Here is a 25,699-nt window from a genome sequence, read left to right as displayed (position 1 = left end):
CTAAGCCATAGTTCTTCATCTATTTGGTTTCTTGAACTCATATTCTCTCATTTTAGCTCAAACTTTGCTCCAAAACACCAAATTTAATATCTGATCTTTCCAATCACTCTAAGGTGCTCAATTATGTTCCTAAGACCATTTAGAACTTATCCAAGTGGTTTAACTACCCATAGTTCATCTTTTCCAAAATACACCCTTTCTAGATGGGTTTTGAGCTATTTTGGACTTTGAATCTTGTACTTTTATTCTTATGAACCTGCAACCATTCACTTAGCAAATTAGTTAGTCCATAACGTTGTGATGGTCATCAAATAACAAAACCAATATAGAAATGGTTTGAAGCCTATTTCCCTTTCAACTTACATCCTAACATGTGCTTTTCTTTAGAATATTGCATTTTGTGTTGCTAAACAACCATCTTGTTGATATGTATTCTGCTGCTTAACATATTGTTGAACGAAGTTAGTTCTTTTCATCGAAATGGTTGTCATGAATGAATGTTTTTTCTAACACATGAAAGATAAATTATTTTTTGTAGAAAGCATTGGAATATTTGTGAAGTTTTCTAGCTACACAACTATCTTGTTGATATACATGGCTGTTGGTTGCTCGTTGCTAATGAAGACATTAACACATGGCATGCAACGACGACATCTTCTCTATGCAAATTGGAAACGAACAGCGTTGCTATTGCATTTGACGGCACGAGGGCAGTGCAACTCGATGCACTAGTTCGTGGGTCAGTGGCATGGTTAAGGCGATTGCTATATCAAATCATGATCAAGGCGATAGCAATGGACATGGTGTTGGGTAGGGTGGCTCGAGCGGTAGGAGAGGCTTTGTGGCAAACGAATGCATGGGTGGGAAAGGTGAAGGGGGAATGGGTTGGAGGAGACAATGTAAGATGCACCATTGTGGCGATGGTGCGAATGGTTCAATGGCATGGTGGCCAAGGCGCTGCCAGATCAGCGGGGAGCAGCAAGACACCGTCAGTTGAATGTAGGATGGATGCGAAGAGGAGGAGGACACAAGGATATGAGCGAAGGAGATGAGAAAAATAAGGAGCCAGATCGAGGGCGAAGCGGAGAGCCACCGTCAGTCAGACGCGGAGAGGGTGAGGACGTGGTCGAAGAAGAAGGGGGAAACAAGAACACCGAAGGGAGGCAAGGGAGCGAGTGAACGCGAGGTGGAGTGGTGCTGATGCATACCACTATGAGCAGACTCACGAAGAAAGGATGCATCGGAGAGGAAGAGATGAGGGATATAGGATGGATGCAAAGAGGAGGAGGACACAAGGATACAGGCGAAGCAGATGAGAAAAATAAGGAGCCAGATCGAGGGCGAAGCGGTGAGCCACCGCCAGTCGGATGCGGAGAGGGTGAGGACGCGACCAAAGAAGAAGTGGGAAACGAGAATACCTAAAGGAGGCGAGGGAGCGAGCGAATGCAAGGTGGAGTGGTGCTGATGCATATCATCATGAGCGGAATCACGAAGAAAGGAGGCATCGGAGAGGAAGAGATTAGGGATGTAGGCTAGATACGAAGAGGAGGAGGACACAAGGATACAAGCGAAGGAGATGAGAAAAATAAGGAGTCGGGTCGTGGGCGAAGCGGCGAGCCACCGCCAGTCGAATGCGGAGAGGGTGAGGATGCGACCAAATAAGAATGGGAAACGAGAATACCGAAAGAAGAGTGAATGTAAGGTGGAGTGGTGCTGATACATATCACTATGAGCGGACTCACGAAGAAAGGATGCATCGGAGTGAGAGAGATGAGGGAGCGAACGGGTGCATAACGGAACGGTGTTAGTACATGTTGCGGGTAGACTAGATTAAGAGGAAAAATACATGACCTAATTTCTTTATAAACTAGCAGAGACTACGTGCTCTGGGCCAAATATGATACATGGACAACCTTTCATGCTAATAATAAAAAGCCTAAAACACTGCTCTTCTCCCATGAAAAAAAAATGTCCGCTAAAAAGTCGTGTCTTATGGACCGTCGGGCGTGCGCCTACAGCTGAATGGTGACGCCCCCTGATAGCCGCTGCTCCGCGGACCCTTCTCTATCCATGACGCCGGCGACCCTGACCGCGTCGTGCCTGGTGGCATCGAACTTCTCCCCGTCGCCCCAGAGCGCGTAGGCCTCCTCCCCGTGCGCGGCGTCGTCGCCGATCATGAGCTGGTCCTCGGGCATCCGCAGGGGCACCAGCAGGCCGATGGCCAGCAGGATGAGCGACGTGACCACGACGTTCCACGCCACCACGAAGGCGGCCCCCGCCAGCTGCTTGCCGACCTGGCGGATCCCTCCGCCGTAGAACGCGCCGCGGAGGCCCGGCACGGGGGACTCGATCTCCAGCAGCTCCGGCGTGGCCAGCAGCCCCGTGAGGACGCCGCCCAGCAGGCCCGCGACGGCGTGCGTGTGGAAGACGCCCAGCGTGTCGTCCACCCTCGTCAGCAGCGCCACCTTCTTGTGCAGGATCATCATGGTGAACCACGGCACGCTGCCCGCGAACACGCCCATGATCACCGCCGCCCAGGTCTGCACCAGCCCTGCACATGACATGCGCGCACAGGAAGGGGGAAAAAATTACAGATCCCAGAGAGAACAATTTCCCAGTGGTACACCGTTGACCGCTACTACTACGTGGTGCCACTAATCTTCCTACACCAACTGGTTTATAACAACGCTCGTTACTGTAGCAGCCGCACTCAGAACAGATTCAGAACCCCTGTTAGGCTGTTACGTCGTGACGCTATACGGACTTCGCTTTCGTTCCAGCCTGACATGCCCGCGATTGGCTGCCGGTTGCCCGTTTTTTTCCACCGTCCTCTTTTGACTCTGCATTAATTTCTTTTTTTTTTCCTGATCCGTTCTGATCGCTTGACGTTGAAACAAAGCCTGATTCAGGCATAATACAGGTACAGCCAAATGCCGGATGCTCCAACAACAACCCACCCAGACGGCTGGTGAAGAAGCCCAATCAGCAGCAGAATGTCGTCTCATCAGTCATCACACACGGGGCAGAGGACGCGACCCGTGAAATGAAAATATTAAGTTTCTGGGACGTACGGTACGGAGAGGGAAAATTAAAGGCCGTACGGGAGGGGGAGACCGGTGGTTCTTTTTTACCTGCTCCGGGGGTGATGCAGACGAGCCCCGTCATCATGCCCTGCACGGCGCCGATCACGGACGGCTTGCCGAAGAAGATGACGTCGAGGCAGGTCCAGGTGAGGAGGCTGGTGGCGGCGGAGACGTTGGTGTTGAGCACGGCCACGGACGCCGCGATGTTGGCGGCGTAGGGCGCGCCGCCGTTGAACCCGGCCCAGCCCATCCACAGCAGCCCGCCGCCCGCGATCATCAGCAGGATGTTGTTCGGGGAGAAGCGCTCCCGGTCGCTCTTCAGCCTCGGGCCCACCTGTCGGAAACACACAAAAATTTCAAATCAACGGCCACCGTCGGTTAAAGTTGTTAGCTTTTCTGGCGCGCAGCCACCACACCATGGTTGTCAAACGGGGCGGGGGAAAAAGAATACTCCTATCTGCAGCCGGACGCATTAATTTCTGACTTTGAATCTAGTCTAGACACACGCTGCTTGCTGATGGTTCTATTATTGTGCTGTGATGCAGGCAGTGCGTGCATTCCCACTGTCTATACTGAATAATGTCTAGTACTACACAGTCCACACCTACTGTACGACCTACCAAACACGTTACCCAAACCCGAGCCGCCGGAACAGAGTGACGTCACCGACGTGGGATGGGGAATTGGGATCGATCGCAGCGTGTTTGGATGGGATCTGGCTATTTGTTAGGCGCAAGAAACGTACCCAGTATGCGGCGGTGAAGCCGGCGATGCCGGAGGAGAGGTGGATGACGTATCCGCCGGAGTAGTCGATGACGCCCCAGTGGTAGAGGAAGCCGCCGCCCCAGATGCTGAAGGCGCCGACGGTGTAGGAGAAGAGGAGCCAGAGCGGGGTGAAGGCCATCCAGGCCTTGATGTTCATGCGGCCAAGCACGGAGCCGGCCAGGAGCACCAGCGTGATGGCGGCGAACTCGAACTGGAACAGCACCAGCGTCGCCTCCGGGTACAGGGGCTCGGTGCGGGGCGTGGCCCCGTGCGCGGTCGCCGAGAGCGAGGCGCGCCGGACCAGGTAGCCCTGGGAGAGCGCCACCCCGGCCTTGCCCCAGAACGGGAGCAGCCGCTCCCCGAACGCCATGCGGAACCCCGCCAGCACCCACACCAGCAGCGACGACGCGTAGGCGTACAGCGCCATGAACGCCGAGTTCACCGCCCACTTCTTCTTCACGATGCTGCCGTACAGCACCACCAGCCCCGGCATCGACTGGATGCCCACCAGCGTCGCCGCCGTCAGCTGCCACGCGTTGTCGCCCTTGTTCAGCCACTCCGGCACCGCCGGGAGTTGCGCCGCGTACGCGCCCGACGCCGCCATCATGCTTCGATCGGTGGTGGCTATCGCTACTATGCTATGCTAGCGCGCGCGACCATTTATATGGGTGATTTAGCTGCTTCCTGCCTTCATGAACTGCTGCTTCATCTGCGATTAATTATGCTAGTTAACCAAGTGGATCATAATTGGACGGCCGGGCTCGGAGGGGAGTTCGTGAGCGGCATGAAGCGACCAATGGGATTGCGAGCCGAAGAGACACACAAACACGAAAGTCTGTCGCTGTCACGAATGGCACACGGTATGCGGCGTGTTGCGTAGAGCGCTTTTCCATTCTTTCCCTTCTGCCGCCACAGACGCCTTCAGACTGTTCTGAAGAGATGACAAGAACATGGTCGTTCCATTCCATATAGCGACTTGAATTGTTTTTAGTAGTATGGCCATCTTGTCATTTCTATGCTTGTTAATATATACTAGAGCTAGAGGAGATTCAAGTCGACGAATCAAACCTAAAACGGAAGGCACGTGGAGCACGGAATGTAAAGGTAATGAAACGAGGTTAGGCAGACTCGAGCAGCGCACGGCAAAAGGGTCGATAGCTTATATACGGAGAAAAAAAATATTCTATATACTTCAAGTAGCGTTTTCTAAAACGTTCTCTAAATGTTTCTCGGTCCTCTATATATAAAAATTATCTCTGTTCTCTATATTTATTTTTAACTTAAATAATAGATTAAGCAAAATAAAACATTTGATGGTATAACAAATCTGTATATATAAAATATAGAACAAAATATATCTCTAATATGAGTATTTAACGTATAGAAGAAGAGATAAGGAGGACGCTATTAGAGAGAAATCATATATAGAAGAGAGAATCTTTTAAAGTAGACTATAAGACCGTATTCAGCAATTCACCTATATAATCATCCAAAATCCGGTTTTGCCCTTTAGACTTTACTGTTTGTAGAGTGGAGTTTAAATATGTGGATGGGGATAGATAAACTGCTAGAGATAGTCTAAAGAAGGGATATAGAGGACAATGCTGGATATTGACTTAGAAAGGAACCTCTCGCTGTAAAAAAATTGTTATATATATAGTAATTTAATTATATCTCTAATGTGAGTATTTAGCGTAAAGAAGGGTTCCAACCCTATTATATCATGACATTTTTTAGTAATATTAAGACAAGAAATGAATTACTCAAATATAAATGCTCAAAGTAAAGAAGGGTCAGAAATAATGGTGTTTTGTAGAGGTATCAGAGAGTCGTTGCTACCTACTAGTCCTTGTTGAAGCACCGATGCAATGATGGTGCTCCCCGATGATTCTTCACCGCTCCAACATGGTGAATTATCGACAACCATTTACACCTTGAGTTGGGTCACCCACAATCTCTACCAGGTGATCACCAAACTTCTTATCACCACCAAATCGTCTAGATGGTGTCGATCACCTAGAGTAACAAGTACAAACTCTCACTTGACCCAACAAATGCTACTTAGAAAGGTTGATGCACACTTGCTACTCTCAATGCACCAATGAGGCCACTAATCTCGTGATTATCAAATCTCAATTACCTCATTAGGTAAAGTTTCTCCCTTTCACTTTAATAGATTTCTTCAGCTAAATAAATGGGTAAGAGAGTTCAAATGAATGATATGAATAGGTGTATATAGCCCCAAGGCAAGAAACTAGTCATTGCCCCTCCACTTAATTTTCAGAGGGGCACCAAATATGTCTAGTGCACACCTACCTACTGCACTAGACAGGTTGAAAAAATGTATGGTTTTGGTAATTGAGACAACTACTGGACTAACCTCTACTCTAAGAATTGTGAATGAGATAGATTAAAGTCCACATCCAAAGGTTGAGCATGATTGGTAACCATGAAAAGGATGGTGATAGCCATAAAGAACGATCAAGTGTTCAACATGGAAAGAGGAAGAAAAAGGCAAGATGTAAGAGCTCAAGGAAAATGTATAAGCTAGAACATTTTGTTTTATCAATCAAGATGCAATAGAGTGCATGATCGGATTTAGAAGATGGACGTACTATTGAGAGGAGAGTCTAAGTGGACAGCTCAGTCATCTAGTGCCACTAGGTGTTGGATAATACGCATTGCATATAGGCCTAAGTGACACACATGAGAGCGAGCAAAAGTATTTTATTGAAAATACTTTGGAAACTCTATCTAGGTTCTAACATATTTGGCAAAACATTTGAGAGCTAGCACATTAGGAAGAGAGAAGGAAATGCTTTGGTATAGATTTTTAGAGTGCACCAAACATGTCTAGTGAGGCACCGAACATGGCATCGGATTTGTCTTCATCCTCTTTTCACTTCATAGTTCTCAAGCGAGCACCATGGTGTCTAGTGTGCACTGGATAGGGTGCATCAGACATGTCTAGTGAGGCATCGAATGGCCCACTAAACAAAGAACTCGGAGAGTGTCAAACACACACTTCGGCTCTATAAGGCATCAGATGTGTCTAGTGTGGCATTGAATACCACATCAGATAGGACACTCAAACAGCATATAGAAGTGTACATTTCAGCTTATACTCACCGAACACGATGACTTGTTCGGTGACTGCAACAGACACTTTACACAATTAATGGCTAGTTTATAGTATTTTGACATATAGACATTAGATGGACATTTCTTATGTCTCGTGTAGTACCTGGTGGTGCACCAAACATGTTCAGTAACCCCGAGTTTAGTTTTTTGAAAGGTAACAGTTAGATTCCCTTATAAGGCTATAAATAGACCCTATGGCCAGCCTTGGATAGCATCCCTTGATCACTAACACTTGCATACACCTCTTGAAGCTTGTAATGCTAATTAGCGTGTGAATCGTGTAGCTTGGACTCTCCATAACAAGGACGTAGGTTGCCAGCAGACAACCAAACCTTATGGATAAAAATTTGTCATCTCATGCCACGTGTGATTTGCACTCTAAACTAGTATTGGAATTACACGCTCTTATTGTATTATATTAGTTCAGCTAGTTTGTATACTTTGTAAGCTTTATCTCTATCTTAGTGAGTAGCTTATCTTCTTCGTATAATTCTTTTACAAGCTACTAGTTTAATTAGAGATAACCTAGAGTAGATTGGATTTAGAGCAAGTAAACACTTTCATATATTAAAACATCTTAGATCTAGTTGTAATTGTAAGTTTTTGTAGAATAGTTTTTATAGGCTATTAACCCCACTTTAGCCATCTAGGTCCTATGAATTGATACAAGAGCAAGGACACTATTGTTTCTAGGCTTAACATTCTATGATGAAAAATATGGCTATTAACCATGTAGTCAAACCTCCACATTTGACTGGTACAAATTACGATTATTGGAAAAAGAGGATGTGTTTACACTTAAAATTTATGATTAGAAAAATATGGGGGTGTTGTGAATAATTCTATTGTCTCTTGTGACAGTTGCTTGAGTTAAATTGAAGAAGATCAAATTCGTTAGTAGTTGTCTTTGTTAGCACTCTATTGCGTTTAAGTAGTTGCTATTTTGTGTGCTTGAGTGAAATCAACTAGAGAGATAGCAACTAGAATCGTGTAAGGGGCTTGCAATTGAAGTCATAAAAACACTAAAGTCTAAAAAAAATAGGGCAAAAATAGAATTACACAATAAAACAGGGGCAATGGTGCAATTGTCCCTTATGTTTTTTATCAAGAATTAACACCGATAAATACAACAAACGGAGTAGGAGGCATATAACAACTTGTTTGAAGAAACAGGGGCAAGTACGCAAAGTCTAAAAAAATAGGAACAAATCTGCAGACACCCTAAAACATGGACACTAACGCTTTTGCCCCTATAAAGATTGATATAATTTTATCAAAAAGAGAGCATCACACTAGACGATTGAAGTTCAGTCGATATCATCTAAATATTAGGTAGTTGATGGCTTTACAGAAGCTCGGTTATATAAAAATTTTCAGCATAATCTTAACTTGCATAGATAGTAATCTAAATGGGCTTATAGATGAAAAGCTTAGAGATAAACCTTATATGATGGTTATAACCGATATAAATTTTTATTGTGATCCAGTGCTATAAATATATATAGGTCTATAAATATAGGTCATAGACTTGTAACACGCTAATATATTTTTATAATGCGCCTATGGCCGGCCATGCATGCGGCTGACGTAAGAAGGTGACGGAGTTTTTGCGAACTTATTAGGCTATGCGCAGAGAGACGGACCGTAAATGCCTCCCTACTCAGATCGAGTAACGTTTGCAGTAAAAAAATCCTGCAGCGGTGAACTGTAAAGCCCACTGGAAACATACGGTTGGCAACGAAAACCTCACATGTAGCGTACCATTTTCTCCTACTGAAAATTCTCTCTCCTCCTCCAATTGGCTGGCATTAATAGGGTGAGGATAAAAAAGTGTAAGGAAAAATGATAGAATATGGAGTAGTTGGTATAGGGTAGATATTTAGGGTGAATATGAACGCGGAGTATTATAGGATAGAGTAGAGAATCTCGCTGACCAGGATGAAATATTTCTTTTAGAGTAGAAATTTAGGGTTCCACGAGTGCGGATAGTCTTAGTACTTGCAGTGAGCACCGTGCCTTCTCGGAATCTGCTGCTTCCCTTGTGTGTAACTGTATACTTGTCGAGGTCGCTGTTGACAGTGACTAGTGAACATACACATATATACACGACTTCTAGACTATATAGCCACGTTGCGTTGATCTACACTTCTACGGAATTGGACAGCGAACAAGTGTACGGACTTCTAAAGCCGAAAGGCCTACGCAGTTTCATGGAAATAGATAGATTATATACACTTGGCATCCATGCTTATGGTCTTGCCGGCATGACAAACCAAGACGGCCCCGTGAGCTGAGATTAATTTGTTGCGCTCGTATGAACTCAGGACATCTAAATGAGACAGCGGCTTATTTGAACCTCAACTGGTTACGCAACCTGTTCGAATTGCTACAGCTGTTCAGATTACTGCAAGCTGTAATACATAGAGATAAAATACTATAAAAATCGCAGCCGCAGTCGGATTAGGACATATTTAGTTTCCTAACTAAGGCGTCACAATATATCTAGCTTTAGTTGTTCGAATTAAAAAACTAAACTTAGTCATAAAAAAATAATAAAAAAATAGATACGTTGTGACGCTTAGCAAACAAGCTGACAGACTGGGTAGAGGATGCCCTCGGAGCGCGATCATATTTATCGTGTCTTGACTCCAATGCCCAACGAAATAGGGCAATATACACCATGTAAAGGAATGAAGTGACCGTGGTGAACAACCTGGGTGGTCATTAATCGCAATGGGTACGGTCTATTTTATAATAAATCCCCGTGGCCCCATAAAATTTTCTAACCACAATCTGACTAGCTATACGGCTCCAATTCGCCAGTCCTCTATACTCTTGCAAGTTGGAACAGGTGAGGCATACGAATGCATGCATGCTGTGGCAAACAGCCGAAAGACTAGACTACTAGAGCGGCGACCAGAAGATCCCTCAAAGCCACCAGGTGTACACCAGCTAGGACACTCACCGGAGCTAAGATGCGGGGAGACATGTCCACCATCATCATATACCGAGTAATAAAGCCAACTAAACTTCTACCGGTACCACAATAAAGTAATGTTTGGTTCTGGCAAAGGTGAATCCGGGGAACAGGCAATCCATCCGCCGGAGTAGATTCATACTACAGAAGTGATACCATGTAATTCAATTATGCATCCAATCAACCAACGGAACATCCTAGGTTGCATTAGCAACCATCATAAATGTAAAAAACATCAAATCGCTTGTAAAACCAAATAGTATATCCTAAAAACGTCTGGTAAAGCTTCATAAAGCAAAACAAACTTCGAATTAATGGGATTTAGTAAACTGAACACTCAACTCGAAACCATTGTCTCCAGCAGTTATCTTATCGCATCCCCCAATCATATCTTCTATTTTAAATTTAACTCTACAAACAGTGTAATCTACAATGTAAATCTTTTATTTTAAACGGTCTGCTACGCACAGCTTAACAAGACGCGTGAGTTGCTCCAAATGTTGCAGCAAGATAACCCTATATACAGATTTCTGAACAAAGCAGTGCACCACTTGATCAAAACTATGAAAATGTGGATCTTACAGCACACGTTCAATAGCTCAGAACAACATTAGACAAAAGACCTAGTAGCTCATAAACAACAATAAGGAAACAACACCGTGTAATAAAATGATCGTGTTGAACAACCGGTGATTGCTAATCTCAACTGGTACAGTCAGCTGCTAAATGCTAACGGCTCTCTTATTTATCATCACCAAAGAATTTTCTAAGGGAATGTACAACCATAGTCACAAAGTTCCCAAGTCGATAGGGTCGAGGAACAGAATCGAGGAACATGGTACGCTACTTATCAGATGTTTTTAAACGGTGGGAACGAAAATGACCCTATATATCCGGGTTGGGGACGATGTTTTCGGGTTGAGGATCGCTACCACTGTACCCGTTTCTTGTGACTATGTGTATAACTCACATAAATGACACGTATCTTAAAGGATATCTAAGTGAGTAAGTGCAAAAAAATACAAAATACGTATTTTGGTAAATGAACGTCTCTAACCCGGGTGGCTGCTAATCTCAATTGGTACAGTCTGCTAAATGCTAACGGCTCTCCTATTTATCATCACCAAAGAATCTTCTAAACACAACTTGATATCCGATGTCAATCATTTATGCTCGCAAGAAGTGTTGAAGCACATGCATGCATTGTATGGCAAACAGTAGGAGTCGTGGAGACCAGAGCAACCAGTACCAGAATAACTATCTATGAAGTATCATTAGTACTGTTCTACATGCAGCTATAAATGCAGATCACAAAGCAGAAAGCACTGCTGAATCATTGAGTCCCATCATGTAGCACTGGAGCTCAACTTCTGGGAGACATGTTCACCCATCATGTAGCACTGCTGAATCATTAAGTCACTAAGTTGAGATAAACTTCTTCGGGGGACATAATAAAGTAATCAATTTCAAGCTTGCCTCCTGGATCTGGCAAGGTGAATCTAGTGGACAATGTCAAGCTTTAGCTTAGTATCTGGGTAACAGGTAGTACTAGATTAATACGGCGGCTATCCCATCAATTAATTATGCGCCAAGTCAACCAACTAAGATTTAGGGCTATGTTGCATTTTGAAGTGTCAACGGGGAGTCGGGGACCCGATACCCGTTAACCTATAAAGATTTCCTCTATTAGAGTTAGAATATGAAAAGATTTTAACCCTCGTAGGTATAGAGTTAGGAGAAATTCTTCCCCTATTGGGATATGTTGGGTATGGGTATGTAGAAGCAGAATTCAAACTCGGTTACTCGTGGGTAATATTCACCTAGTAAAATTAAGTGTGCAAAACAATAAGCCTAACAACTAACTCTACCTCTTCTAACCCTTTTAAACACTCATCCACCCAACCTAAACAGCCAGCCGCTAGCTTCCCTGCCCACAAGCCCACATGTCACTTTGTTTTTGTTATTTTGTATGGCTAAACAATGTTTTGTTAGTTATATGTCAGATTTATTTGTGATGTATTGTTGTTGGGTATTGTGTGACTGTGAATATCATATAAAATATAATGTGACAATATTTTTCTTATCGGGATGGGGATCCGATACATGAGTATATGATAAATCTTAGACCCATGATAGATAAGAGTATGGGGACGAGGATTTTTATAGTTTTATGAGGATGGTGATGAGGTGTTCGAATTTGATGGGAAATTCCCCTTTGACACATCTAGTTGCACTACATATCATTATATTTGACATTACTATGAAAAGGTGAATCATAAATAAAGTGAAATATAACCTTTAAATGTCATGTAACATGTAGGCTTAATAAAACTACAGAAAAGTAACCTTCTAATTGTTGGGATGGAGTTAAATTAACAGTCAAATGCAAATCATCTGCGGTCCTGGATAACACGTGTATTGCTCGAAATGTCACAGGAAGATGAAACACCATACAGACATAGATCAGTTTTTTTTCTGAACTTAGAGCACATTAAAATCGATGTACAACTTGACCAACTAATATACTACAAAAATGTGGATCTTTATAGCAAACAATTAATAGCCCAGACAATCTAGTTCGCATGTTATAAAATGGAAAATTGCAAATTGACATCTCAGCCATTGGTAGAGGATCCAACAAATCAAGTGAATACCATTTTTATTTTTGAAGATGGTGTAAACAAATTTATTAAATTAAACAGAATGATATATCATTTTTTATAGAAAAGCTATCAATATATTGTAAGAGATAAGGTGTTACACACATATATAGGCAAGGACCAAGGATAGTCGAGAGTTTATATAAACAAAAACAATCAGCGAAGATCCTTGCCTTATAGAGATCAATTTATATATCATTGGAGATCCTTGCCTAATAGAAATCAATATGTCAACGAAGATCCTTGCCTAATAGAGATCGATCTATCTATGCCATATAGGCAGGATTCTAACACCTCGTAGTCTAAGCATCTGTGAAACGATAAGACGAGTACGAAGAGAAAAACATTCCTAGGGCCAGCCCTAAGGCCATGCGGTGGAGGCAACGGTCGGCGGCCCAAAAATATTAGGGGTCCAATAGTTAGTATAGAATAGTAGAGGACCAGTGGACCACACACTTAAACTGCCCAGGTCTCCAGTCGTGATTCGTCACTCAGTCAGGCCGTCACGTGCACGCCGCCAGCCCATCAGTCTGTCACATGAGTACGTGAGGCAACATGAGTGTGCGTATGCAAGCGCGACTAGCCAACTCTCCCTCGACCCTCCACGCGATCGGCGGTCACTTTTCGCCATGAGCCCATGACGCCGTCTCGCCGGACCCGGACATCGATCCAGCCATCCAGGAAGGATTCTAGGATGTCAAGGCACACAACCACGCATGATCGAGCATAGCGATCAGGATTCATCGGGTAATCTAAGATCGTCGTTCTCATTTCTCAACTTGCTAAGTGTTAATCTGTTTTTCTGATTTACTTGCTAATCTGCGATCGTCGTTCTCATTTACTTACTTTTCTGATTAGGTCTTAGATGTTGCCCAAGAAATCATTGTCAGGTTATCAGAAAAGAAAAAAAGAGAAACATGAAGATCAATTGGTTGAATCGCAAAAGGGTGCTTTACATAAGTTTTCTATCGATTCAAGTAATGCTAATGTCAACGAAGTTGAAGGGAAGGAATCTGATCCTACTCATGATGATGGGCAATAGGACCATGATCGGGAACATGATCATAATTTAAATGTGGAAGACGGGGTCAGTGAAGATGTCCAATGGACGAAAATTTAATTGCAACAATTGATGCGGTTGAGGATAGTATGATGCGGGAAAATTCGTAGCCCTCATCTGATCATGAAAATTGAAATGGTGATGAACGAGATGGTTCCGGTTTATCTATCTTTGATCCTAGAACATGGGATAATCTTGACAACAACAAAAGGGATATCTTAATTGAAAAGGGGCCGGTAAGAGAATTGAATCTGATTTTTCCTAAGGATTCCATTGGTAGACATTTTTCATATGCTTACTACTCTAGAAATTTAAGTAATGGTGAGTCAGTTTATAGAAAGTGGTTGGTTTACTCTAAACATGTGAACAAAGTTCATTGTTTTTTCTGTAAGTTGTTCAAGTCAAACAAAAGCAAGTCTTTGTTAGCATCTCATGGAGTGAGGGACTAGCAACAGTAAGAGACTCAAAGAATATGAGAGCAGTGGTGAGCATATGACAAACATGAATACTTGAAATGAACTTAAGTTGAGGTTGAGCAAAAATAAAACAATTAATGATGATTTGCAACAGGAAATTCCAAAGGAGAGAGAGCGTTGGAGACAAGTTTTATTAAGAATTGTTTCTGTTGTCAATTTTCTTGCTAAACATAATTTGACTTTCCGAGGGACAAATGAGAAACTATACCAAGATAACAATGGTAACTTTCTGGGCACAGTTGAAATGATGGGTGAACATGATCCTGTGATTCAAGATCATATTAGGCAAATTCAAAATAGTGAGATTCATCATCACTATCTTGGGCATAGAATTCAGAATGAGATTATTTCCCTTCTTGTAGATTGTGTGAAATAAATTATATTAAAGGTCATCAAGGTTGCCAAGTATTTTTTGTGATTTGTGGTTGTAGTCTCTGTGAGCCACGAAGAAAAAATGACTATGGCTATGATTATTTGGTGTGTGAATATGTCGAGGAATTTTCCAAGATACACATATGTTGTTATTTTTGTCGACTTTATTTCTCGATAATTATTTGACATGTTAAATTAAATATATCAATGTATTTGATTTTATTGTGTAAGTACAATTAGTGTGTATATATTTATATATATTATTGAATTTTTTATATAGTTTAGAGGGTCCACCAAGATCAGATCGCGTGTGGGGCCTCAAAGTCATAGGACCATGGCTGCTCACCTCTCATCAACAACTTAATGTTTTGGGTTGAACTGGTTAGTGCATACAAATTATACTAAGTTGAAATTTTGGGGAGTGCGAGAGGATGTGTTAGGAATATGCAAACGAGTATGTAGATCTAGTTGGCAAGCATGACATAAAGAAACATCAATGCTTTTATTGCAATAAACAACAGACGACCTAGCAAGTGAAGAGAGGGCCTTGGAGTTAGGATGAACGAGGCGACGATGATAGATGGAAGGTGTAGCAGTAGTGATAAAGGCACATGATGAAGGTGGTGATAGTGGAAGGCATAGGCTAGAGGGGCCTCGAGCAATTCGATCTGATGATCAGGTTCCTAGAGTGAAAATCCTCGATAAACAGATGAACAAAAAGAAGATCATAAATAATACTAAGAACAACAACAATATTATTAAGATAAAATGGTCTAGGAAGAGAACTATATGGCTGGCAGACGTGATATGGAGAATGGATTCATTGCCAACAATAATGGAGGCATGCAATCATGAGGTCGAACCAAAGAGACGTTACCAGCATCATGTGTCATGTGGTTGAAAGCGCCAGAGTCCATCACCTAGTCGGCTAGTCGGTGTTTGGTGGCATTATTAGTCATCTTGCATGGCTGGAAATAGGGCTGGAAAAAAGCTCGAAGCTCGCGAGCCGGCTTGAGCTCGGAGCGGCTCGCGAGCCTCGAGCGAGCCGAACCGAGCCAGGTTTTCGAGCTCGTTGAGGCAACGCAACTCCGAGCTCAAGCCGAGCCAGGCCTTCTTTTACAGCTCGTTGAGTAGGCGAGTCGAGCCGAGCTCGACCACTGAGCGAGCCACACCGAGCCGAGCTCGGCTCGTTTCCAGCCCTAGCCGGAAGAATGGAAAGGTGCACCTAGGAGTGGTAATGGATCGTGATCCAAACACTTCATCATAAAATGATAGGACTCTAAATAAATTTTAGTTAAAATAAATAAAAATATGGTCTAATCTTAATCTGATCTGATACTTAAATCTTATAGTGTAAAATTTAGAGCTCATTGTCACCATTAGGTGCACCACGTATAGATGCAAGCAACGACTTATATAGACACGTACGTACGGGGGCTTTCGAATTTCAAAACAACTGTGGCGTGAGTTTTTGCATAGAGTTTTTTTAAGTGAAGGTACTATAGGGAGGACCTACAATAATTTTATTGACTCAAAAAAGAAATAGTGCCAAGAAAAGAAAATTACATAAGAAGGAAAGGAAAGGAAAAGAGGAAGAAGAAGGGTTACAGATCTAAATTATGCAACCAATTACTAATTTCCTCTTTGAGAGAAGGCTTGACTCGATAACACATCAGGAGAAATTCTTTCCTAAACATTGCCTTGCATTCAATAACTGTGGGAGGGGTCTCATTGAAAATCCAATTGTTTCTGCTCCTCCAAATGCACCACGTCATAATGATGACACTTTCCAACCTCCATGAGACTTGCAATCTCATTCGAATCCTCAGTAAGGTATGTAGAAGATCCGTTGTTCGCGGCGGGCGAATGTCCAGAAGTAACCAACATCTCCGAGCAAAATTACATCTGAAAAATAAGTGAATAACCGTCTCTTCTATCTAAAATATACAGTTATCGCAGGTGAAAGAGTCCAAAGGCATTGATCGCCGCCTGAGGAAGGAGCGTGTGTTCAATCTGTTTTTAAGCAGCAACCAGAAGAACACCTTGTGTTTAGGTTGGCATTTAGATCTCCATAACCAGGAGAAGAGAGGGTGAGACTGTTGGTTGCCGATCAAGTGAGAATAGACCTTCTGGGAGGAAAACAAATTGGAAGAGGCATTGTAGCGCCATTTATCATTGTGATCATGCAACTGAAGATTTGCCAAAATGTTCTGAAGTGAAAGCAGCTGTTCAAACGCTTCGGCAGAGAGGGGAGTGTGGAACATTTCATTCGGTGAAGCCAGCCTTGCTTGATTAATGTTGATGTCTCTGATGGAGGCAAAAGACCAAAGCTCCGGGAATTTTACAGATTTGCGCAGACATCCCAAAGATCATGCCACAGGAGAGTGGATTTTCCATCTCCAATCTCCACCTGGGCAATTTCCTTAAATACGTCTTGGATTTTGAGAATATCTTTCCACCAGAACGAACCAACAGGTTTAGCTGAATGTAAAGAATGGCTGTAATGAGTAGCCCAAATAATGTTTACCCACGGAATGTTGTCTCTATTATAGAATTTATGGAGACATTTCATAAGGAGCGCTTTATTTTGCAACTCAAGATTTATGAAGCCAAGCCCCCCTGGGCTTTTGGTTTGCAGACTGTTTTCCAAGCGACTTGAGATGTTTTTTTGCATTTATGTCTCCTCCTCTTGTCGTCTGAATTTGTCAATCTGATTGATCACTGTTTTTGGGAGCTTCAGGGTGCACATGAAATATGTTGGAAGAGAGGAGAATACCGCGTTGACCATTTGTAATCTGCCAGCCTGAGATAAAAAATAGATGTTGATGCAAGACTTCTTTCAATCTTCTGAATGAGGCGGAGGAATGCTCCTAAGTTGGGTTTTTTCAGCCCCAAAGGAAGCCCGAGATATGTGAAAGGCATAGATCCGACTTTGCAGTGAAACGTATTAGCTAAAATTGCCATTTTCTGATCTGAAACATTGATGGGATAAATATTAGATTTGTGATAGTTCACATGGAGGCCTGTGGAGTCTGCAAATGAGTTAAGCATCGCTTTGAGGAAGAAAAGTTGTCTAGGGCACGCTTCCAAGATCAGAATAGTGTCATCTGCATATTGGATAACCAGGAAATCAGTCCCACAAGAATGCCGGATCGAGAGCTTGAGGATGCCACAGTCTTTGGCCTTGTTAATAATTGACTGAAGGAGATCTGCTGCTAGGACAAAGAGAAGGGGGGGATAGGGGGTCCCCCTGTCTGACCCCGCGCCTGCAATGAAAACGTCTTCCCGGAACACCATTTAAAAGAACTTGCGATGTGCCAGAACCTAGAATCAATGAAATTCAGTGGGTCCATTTGTCCCCAAAGCCCTTATGTCTCAGAATATCAATGATAGCGGCATGCTCTAATTTGTCAAAAGCTTTTTCAAAGTCCAGTTTTAAAATGACCATTTCTTTACCCGACTTGTGACAGATAGATATATACTCAAAGGCCCAAGCTAAACAGTCCTGAATTGTCCTTGCCTTCAGGAAGCCGTATTGATTCTGGTGAACTAATTGGTCATCACCGACTGCAAACGATTAGCAAGAAGTTTAGTCAGCACTTTCATACTTGTGTTGAGGAGGGATATTGGTCTGTAATCTCCCACCGAGGCCGGAGAGTTGTGTTTAGGGATGAGAGTCACATAAGAACCATTAATGCTATCCATGCAAATTGATCCATCATAAAATTTATCGCAAAGCTCATAAAAATCTGAAGCAATCACCGGTCAGCATTTGCGCACAAAATCCATGTTGAAACCATCCGGACCTGGCGACTTATTTGAAGGTAAATTCTTGATGATCTGATCAATCTCACTGCGGGAGAAGGGCATCTCCAGTGTTGACAGGTTGCTAACAGGCTGAATCAACGAAGACAAGTTGAAAACCATAGATGTTGGTTAAGAAGTCCCCAATCTATCTTTGAAGGATTGGAAAAGCACTTCTTCTTTGTCCACATAAGAGGTAACAACAGTCCCATTAACGCCAACGAGAGACAAAATATGGTTGTAGCGGTGCTTGATAGTGGCATTTGCGTGAAAAAATTTCGTGCCAGCATCCATAAAGAGAAAGTTTTGTTGGTATGCAAAAAGGGCACGACAAGCCCACCACCATAAAGAGAAGTTTTGTTGGTATACATGATAACCCAAAAAGTTATCGCCATCCGGAGCACAGTAAAGATTGGCTGACCTAAGGAAGAAGGCGAAGCCTTACATCCCAGCCGGGGGGCGAGACCCCGCATCATCATCATCTTCTGATTCATCCCTCTGATCTTCAGGTGTTGCACGCAACTCGACCCTGCTACTAGAAGAAGAACGTGGCCCTTGGATGGCGGAGCTGGAGGATCTGGAGCTGTTTAATGCATCAGGGCATAACTTGGAGGGATCAACATTGCAGAACTCAGCCCCCAATTTCTTAATAATCTTGTGGGAGATAGAGGGTGGCGACGGCCTAGCACAGCACAAGCAATTCTTCCTTATTCCAGAGCAAGACTTAAAACCTCTAGCCTGGCACTCCTTCTAACTTCAGTGTCAACCAAGATTGAAGGCTTCTTTCTGTTGACAACATCTGCAGGCGAAGGAGACTGAGATTCCTTATGCAATTCCTCACTAGGAGGGAGCAGACATTTGGAGGGAATCTTGATGGGGACAGTTTCCATATTGGGCTCAACGAAAGCAGAAAGAGATCCAGACAACAAAAATTTCTTGGCCCACTCAAAAGAATCCGGCCTCAGAAGCAGACCCATAAAGAAAGCAGCCCACATTTTTGGAACAGGAATAAATTCTGAGTTGGTGGGGAACATTTCAGCCCAAGATGAGAAGCGTTTCCTGGCTAGGTAATCTTCATAAGCAGGATCATGAATGGGCTACTCCAAGTGTTGCATGCAGCCCACATTGATGTTTTCTTTCACATTCAAATTATCCTCCCCTGATCGTTGTTTCCCTCCAAAATCAAATCCGCTGGGGGGAAGGCTGGTAAAGCAAGCACAACATCTTCATTTTCTGGGGCTTCCTCCTGAGGGAATCGAACCTCTTGAGGGATAATGATGTCATTGAAAAGACCCACAGATTCATCAGAGGGCAGGTCCTCGAGACCAGAAAGTTGATAACTAAACTGCTCCTCCTCGTTGTTGGCATTTGGCACTGGAGCAGGGGGTTGCGCTTGTTGGGCCTGTTGAACCGGCCAGAAATCCCAACCATCATCAGCATTGTTTTCATTGTCGGCTTCTTCTTCAATTTCACCAATGGGAGGGATGTTGAGATCAAATTGGAAATTTGACACAGGCTGCCCCATCCCAAAAAATTCCACCGGAAGCTAATGACCATCGTGGGGGTAGGGGGGCACGGAGTCTTCATCTTGAGGCTGAGCACCAAGCATGAATTGCTGGACTATGTCGCACTGAACTGTCCAGGAGACCCCTTGAAATCCTTCAGCCACTGAAAATACAATAAATTGGGGAACTTCCTGAAGGGACGTCACTCTGACCCTAACAAGCAGTCTAGTAACATTAGAAGGGTCAGGGTCCCACATGAGCACCCGACCAAAGGAACCGATAGCATTCTGAATATGTTCATGTGTCCAAAAATCCAAGGGAAATCCAAGAAGCAGCAGCCAACATTCATGATTAAAATACAGTGCCCGCTGATTCCAAGCCTCATTGTGCCTAATCACAGTGAAGGAGAAGCCCAGGGCTTGCTGCGGGCCCAGAGCCACAAGATTGTCTCTATCGAAAGCAAACCTGAATCTCACCAGATCCTGACCCAAATGGGAGCACTGAATGCTCCTAATCTGAACGTGTCTAACTTCCAAGAGGTACTCACGGATAATGTCATCAAAAAAGTGGAAATTGACCTCATGCTCTGGTAGCGGTTGAACAAGAACAATGCCCCAATCTTCATGAGCAGAGGGTTGAGGACGGGTGACAGTGCGTACCATGATTTCCCGGTGATCAACTTGTTGCGCCATGAAGCCATGAGGAATAAAAGGAGCGGGATCAACTCTGTGGAAAGCCATTCCTTCCGAGACTTCGGAGGGCGGGATCCGCTGGCACGACGAACACACACTCCACAGATGAGGGTTTAACAGCGACAGGATCGCCCACGGCAGCGAGGAGGAAGAGGGTTTTGTAAACAGTGCAAGTTCCGTGGAAGGTGAAGAGCCACTTCTCGGTAGAACCGCTTGAGCAAACTCGCCAAAATTATTAAAAAGGGCGGGGGAGAAGGCCCACCCACAGGCAAGAGACGAGCAGACTTGAACAACAGCTGCGGGGGGGAATTCCCAGGAGACATCCTCAAACATACTGGGGAAAGAAAGAAAATCTCTTTTACAATTCTGCCCAGGAAATCCAAATAGTTGACAGTTATTGCCTGAAAATGAATTATCCCTGAGGGAACGAGAATCATCCGACCCATGATCTGAGGCGCCATTAATGCTGAGGACAGACTTATTCTTAGAGATCTCCTGGTGTTGCTTCGATATCTTCTTAGGCGGCCAAATTAAGTTCCGCGAAGCCCAAGGGCACGCCCGGGAGCCCCTCAGAGAAGACCAAGAGTTAGGCCTCTCAAGACGGTCGTTGCTAAATTTTGAAAGATTTTGAAAATTAGCACGTCTTGCAAACTGCGCCTGGGAAGTTGAATGAATGGCCGACTGATCAACGCGATGACGAACAGGGAAAGAAATCCGATTGAACACCGAGGATCTATGCTGCATACTTGAAGGCAAAAACCCGGCCCTGACCTGGCCACCCAGAGGAACCAAATTAGCGCCAGACAAAGCTGGCTTTCGAACAATATCAGCAAAAGAAGCCTTCAGATTACAGTCGCGAGAAACTAGAGTCCAAGAACTTGATTCTTCTTTAGTGAAAAGCTACCATTCTTTGATCCAATTAGGGCCACCAGAATTCCAAAGATGAAGATAAGCAAATAAATGAGTGGCGTCTGTAAACTGCGAGACCCACGTCCTTGCAGGAAAGCGAGAAACGAAAAACCCGATCCGACTGAGAAGAAATCCTGAAAAGCTTCGCTGAACCACCGATGAAGGATTGAAGAAGAAGACCCACCGACTCTTCACACAGACGCCATGAACACCTGCCGAAAGAGACGACTAAAAAGAACTTGTAGCGATCAAATTTACCCGAAAGAAGATTGATCGAGCGATTGAACTTGCGAAGGATCCAATCTTGAAAACGAAGATCGACAGAAAAGTCTAGGGCAGAGTCAACCATGAGACCCCCCATGGCACTAAAGCGCACTGCGGAGGCGGAGCTCACCAAACACCACCGGCCTGCACGAGCGCGGAGACGGAGAGGGCAGCGCTCGCCGTCAGCGCCATAGGACCGTTCCCAGTAGTACTACTTGGAGCTGCTGCTCCGCTCACTGTTGTGGTGCGTGTCTCGCGGTGGTACTGCGCGCTGCGTACTTTTTCGGCTGATTCATGATTCACTGGAGAAGCCGTATATGTGTGTGCTGTGTTGCTGGGGTAACTTCAGTTGTAGAGATTTGCATAGAGTTTTTTTTGTTGGCGCGAGTTTTTTTTTCATGTGGCACGCAACTGAGTGCAGCGATTTTGCGACCCGCTAGTGGCGCGAAGAGCGGCCGCTCGTGCATGCATGGAATCGATGCAGCGCAGAATGGTGTGCAGGCCCATCTCTCAGTCTCTCATCTCACTCTCACACGCACGTGTAGCACACGGTTACCAACCTACTGACTGGCTATTTGACGCGTCACGTGAGCGGCCAACGTGCCCTGGGATGCCAGCGTATGGGATACCTAAGCACTATAGGTTATGGCCGAGACATGTTATCTTAGTGTCGTCACTTATAACGCCAAACAAAGGTTTAAAAACGACATTAAAGTGATACATGAAGCTAAATGTGAATCTTTTTAAAATAAAGACCAAATTGTAAAAAATTCGGGTCAGACAGACCGGACTCTAACCGTCTAACGTCTCCAACCAATAACTATCCGGATTTCCGACGTATGTCCTAGCTAGGTCAGGCGGACTCCAAGTCTCCAACGTCTTATTACCATCGTAAGCAGGACCCAAGGAATTGAATCTAGGGTAGTTGAGTACAAAGACATGTAATATCACATATAATTTGGTACTACTACATATATCTAATTTCCATTAGTTTAATACACATGATTAGAAAATAACCAAAATATCTCACAATACATTTAATCATCAAATTTAGGTTGCAAGTCGTTAGTTTGTTTTTCTACTAAATTTTAGGGTAGTCAAAGCTTATCCAAAATAATATCCCTTGGGTCCGCTCCTGATCAAGGCACAAGACTCCGATCACCCCGTGCCCCTCCCGCGGACTATATAAGGTCACCGTTCCCTTACCCCGAGAAACCATACGTCCATACCAAGGGTGTCAAGCACGCCAACCTAAACACAGCACGAAGCAATGGCGCGAGCAATATTGGCAGCCGTCGTCGCGTTCTTCCTCGCCGCAGTCCTCCTTGCTTCGGCTTCGGTCACCGCAGCAGTGCCCAGCGACATCCCGGCCGTGTTCGCGTTCGGGGACTCCACGCTAGACCCGGGCAACAACAACGGCCTAGCCACGCTGGTGCGCGCGGACCACGCGCCCTACGGCTGCGGCTTCCCGGGGGGCACGGCCACGGGCCGGTTCTCGGACGGCAAGCTCATAACGGACTACATCGTGGAGTCGCTCGGCATCAAGGATCTCCTGCCGGCGTACCGCGCCAGCGGCCTCACCGTCGCGGAGGCCTCCACGGGGGTCAGCTTCGCGTCGGGCGGGTCCGGCATCGACGACCTGACCGCGCAGACCGCCATGGTGTTCACGTTCGGCTCGCAGATCAGCGACTTCCGGGACCTGCTCGGCAAGATCGGCATGCCCAGGGCCGCCGAGATCGCCGGCAGGTCGCTGTACGTGGTCTCCGCCGGCACCAACGACGTCGCCATGAACTACTTCATCCTGCCCGTCCGGGCCGACAGCTTCCCCACCATCGACCAGTACAGCGACTACCTTATCGGCAGGCTCCAGGGATACCTTCAGGTACGTACGTTAAGTTTCGCGCACACAGGTCGCTGTAGTTCTTTGAATCGATCTAGTTATTAGATATCAGATTAACAAGTAATAACTTTGGTCGCTAATGATATGGTATTTATTTATTCGCGCTAATAACTAACAATGCATGCAGAGCCTGTACAATCTGGGAGCCCGGAACTTCATGGTGTCCGGCCTGCCGCCGGTGGGGTGCCTGCCGGTGACGAAGAGTCTCAATAATCTGGGGTCGGGAGGCTGCGTCGCCGACCAGAACGCGGCCGCCGAGCGGTACAACGCGGCGCTGCAGCAGATGCTGGCCAAGCTAGAGGCCGCGTCCCCCGGCGCCGCGCTCGAGTACGTGGACGTGTACACCCCGTTGATGGACATGGTGACGCAGCCACGGAAATACGGTGAGCGCGTTGAGCACATTATGCTGATTAATTAAATTCATTCTTTGAGCACATGCATGCTGATTAAATTCGTCGTTGCGTGCGTTGCAGGTTTCACCGAGGCGAACCAAGGCTGCTGCGGGAACGGCCTGCTGGCGATGGGGGAGCTGTGCACCGTGGAGCTACCGCATTGCCAGTCTCCGGAGGAATATATCTTCTTCGACTCGGTGCACCCGACGCAGGCCGCCTACAAGGCGCTTGCCGACCACGTCGTTCAGCGTCGTCACACCCCGTAGAGCTAGATTAATTACCCTGGGAACGCAATTAATGGCATTGTATATGAACGCAATTAGTTCGGTTTGCTTAGAGAAGTTTTTTTTACTTTTTTTAGTCACGGATGTTTACGTTGGGAAGTTTTTTTTAATATATACAGTCATTTATTTTGAATAAGTTTCTGAGTCAACTTGAAATAGTAGAGTGCTTTAATCGCCTTGGTTCCCCTGCCGATTGAGAATTTAAGATCGATCGGCAAATATACAGCAAAGCAAGGAGACATACTCGTATCGGATCACGTATGATATCATAGTATATCTGTTAATGATCGAAGAGGATAAGTACCCAACAAGATTTCTTTACTGGTATTGAACAACAAACCTTTTCAAAGGAAACGATCAGTATTTTTTAATGAAAAGTTTTTATATCAACATGCGTACGGCGTACCTACCACATATCAGCCCGCTCGTAAATTTGGGCCGTAGCGTTTTTTACCAAACCGAAGCCCAACTACGTACCAGCCCACTCAAAACGATCCAACCGTCCAGCTGGAAACAGCCGCATTCTAGCCGAGTAGCCTCCGCCGTATATAACCGCCGCCTCGCCAGCGTCACCTCGAATCCAAACCTGCCTCCGCCGCCTCGCCAGCGTCACCTCGAATCCAAACCTGCCTCCGCCGCCTCGCGGTTGGCCACCTCGCTTCCTACCATGTCGTTGCGCTCCGATCCGAAAATGTCGTGATGGTTTTGCGTTTTTGTTGTTCTTTGTTGGTGATCTGATGATGGGGGCAGCGGTGTCTTCGCCATTCCTGACAAGGAAGATCGTGAAGAAGCGCGTCAAACAGTTCAGCATCGACGTGCTGCAGTGGACGGCAAGCGGATATCCGTCACATCGGTTCTGATGTACGCGATGCGCGCTCTACACAAGATCAGAAGGTCAAAGGTACTCTGACCATCCTCTCAGTTTGTAGTCTCGAATCCTGCTCAGAGCTTAGCTGCACTCCGTTCAACCCTAATCCCTCCCAACCTAGGCCTTGTTTGAATGCAATCTACTTGTTTGAGTGGATTAGGTTGGATTTTAGTTAGGGTGGAAATTAAACTAAATTCCACCCCATCCAAAAGAGGGCTCATGTGGATAGCTCAGCCAAACAACCCGCCCTCGAAGGGTTCACTGTCTTGTATTGGACAGGTTACAATCTGTACACTGACATAGTCCTGGTTTTCATATCTTAGTTCTGAAATGAAACCCGTGGCCTTAGTTGCAAACGGTATCAATGTGAATCTTGCTTTCTATTGCCATGTGTCGCTTGAGTAACTTTATTGTGCCTTTAACCTTGTTGAGTAATTCCTTATGTTGTGAAATCTGAAATGTGAAGACGGTGTTTCTTAAACTGGTGGTCACTGTTTGACAGCAATGCTCTCCTCCTGGTTGGTCAATCCTGTTTTATTGCTGTTAC

The 25,699-nt window shown here is 44.9% G+C and overlaps 2 protein-coding genes across 2 annotated transcripts; one reads left to right on the top strand and one right to left on the bottom strand.

The window, feature by feature from the left end:
* Nucleotides 1–1,962: 1,962 nt before the first annotated feature.
* Nucleotides 1,963–4,595, bottom strand: LOC100279304 (ammonium transporter 2). Its single transcript, NM_001152325.2, has 3 exons — nt 3,829–4,595; nt 3,132–3,417; nt 1,963–2,551 (listed from the first exon to the last, which is right to left on the bottom strand). The coding sequence occupies exons 1-3, from the start codon at nt 4,453–4,455 to the stop codon at nt 2,013–2,015; spliced, it is 1,452 nt and encodes a 483-aa protein (NP_001145797.1). The 5' UTR covers nt 4,456–4,595; the 3' UTR covers nt 1,963–2,012.
* An 18,349-nt stretch (nt 4,596–22,944) lies between these two features.
* On the top strand, nt 22,945–24,378 carry LOC103630450 (GDSL esterase/lipase At2g31550). Its single transcript, XM_008651505.2, has 3 exons — nt 22,945–23,590; nt 23,736–23,991; nt 24,082–24,378. Exons 1-3 carry the CDS (start codon nt 22,979–22,981, stop codon nt 24,264–24,266), a joined length of 1,053 nt encoding a protein of 350 aa, XP_008649727.1. The 5' UTR covers nt 22,945–22,978; the 3' UTR covers nt 24,267–24,378.
* The last annotated feature ends 1,321 nt before the right edge of the window (nt 24,379–25,699 follow it).

Source organism: Zea mays, chromosome 6 (assembly GCF_902167145.1).
Source record: "Zea mays cultivar B73 chromosome 6, Zm-B73-REFERENCE-NAM-5.0, whole genome shotgun sequence".
NCBI classification, from domain to species: Eukaryota; Viridiplantae; Streptophyta; class Magnoliopsida; order Poales; family Poaceae; genus Zea; species Zea mays.
This window is presented reverse-complemented; position numbering and strand designations above follow the sequence as displayed.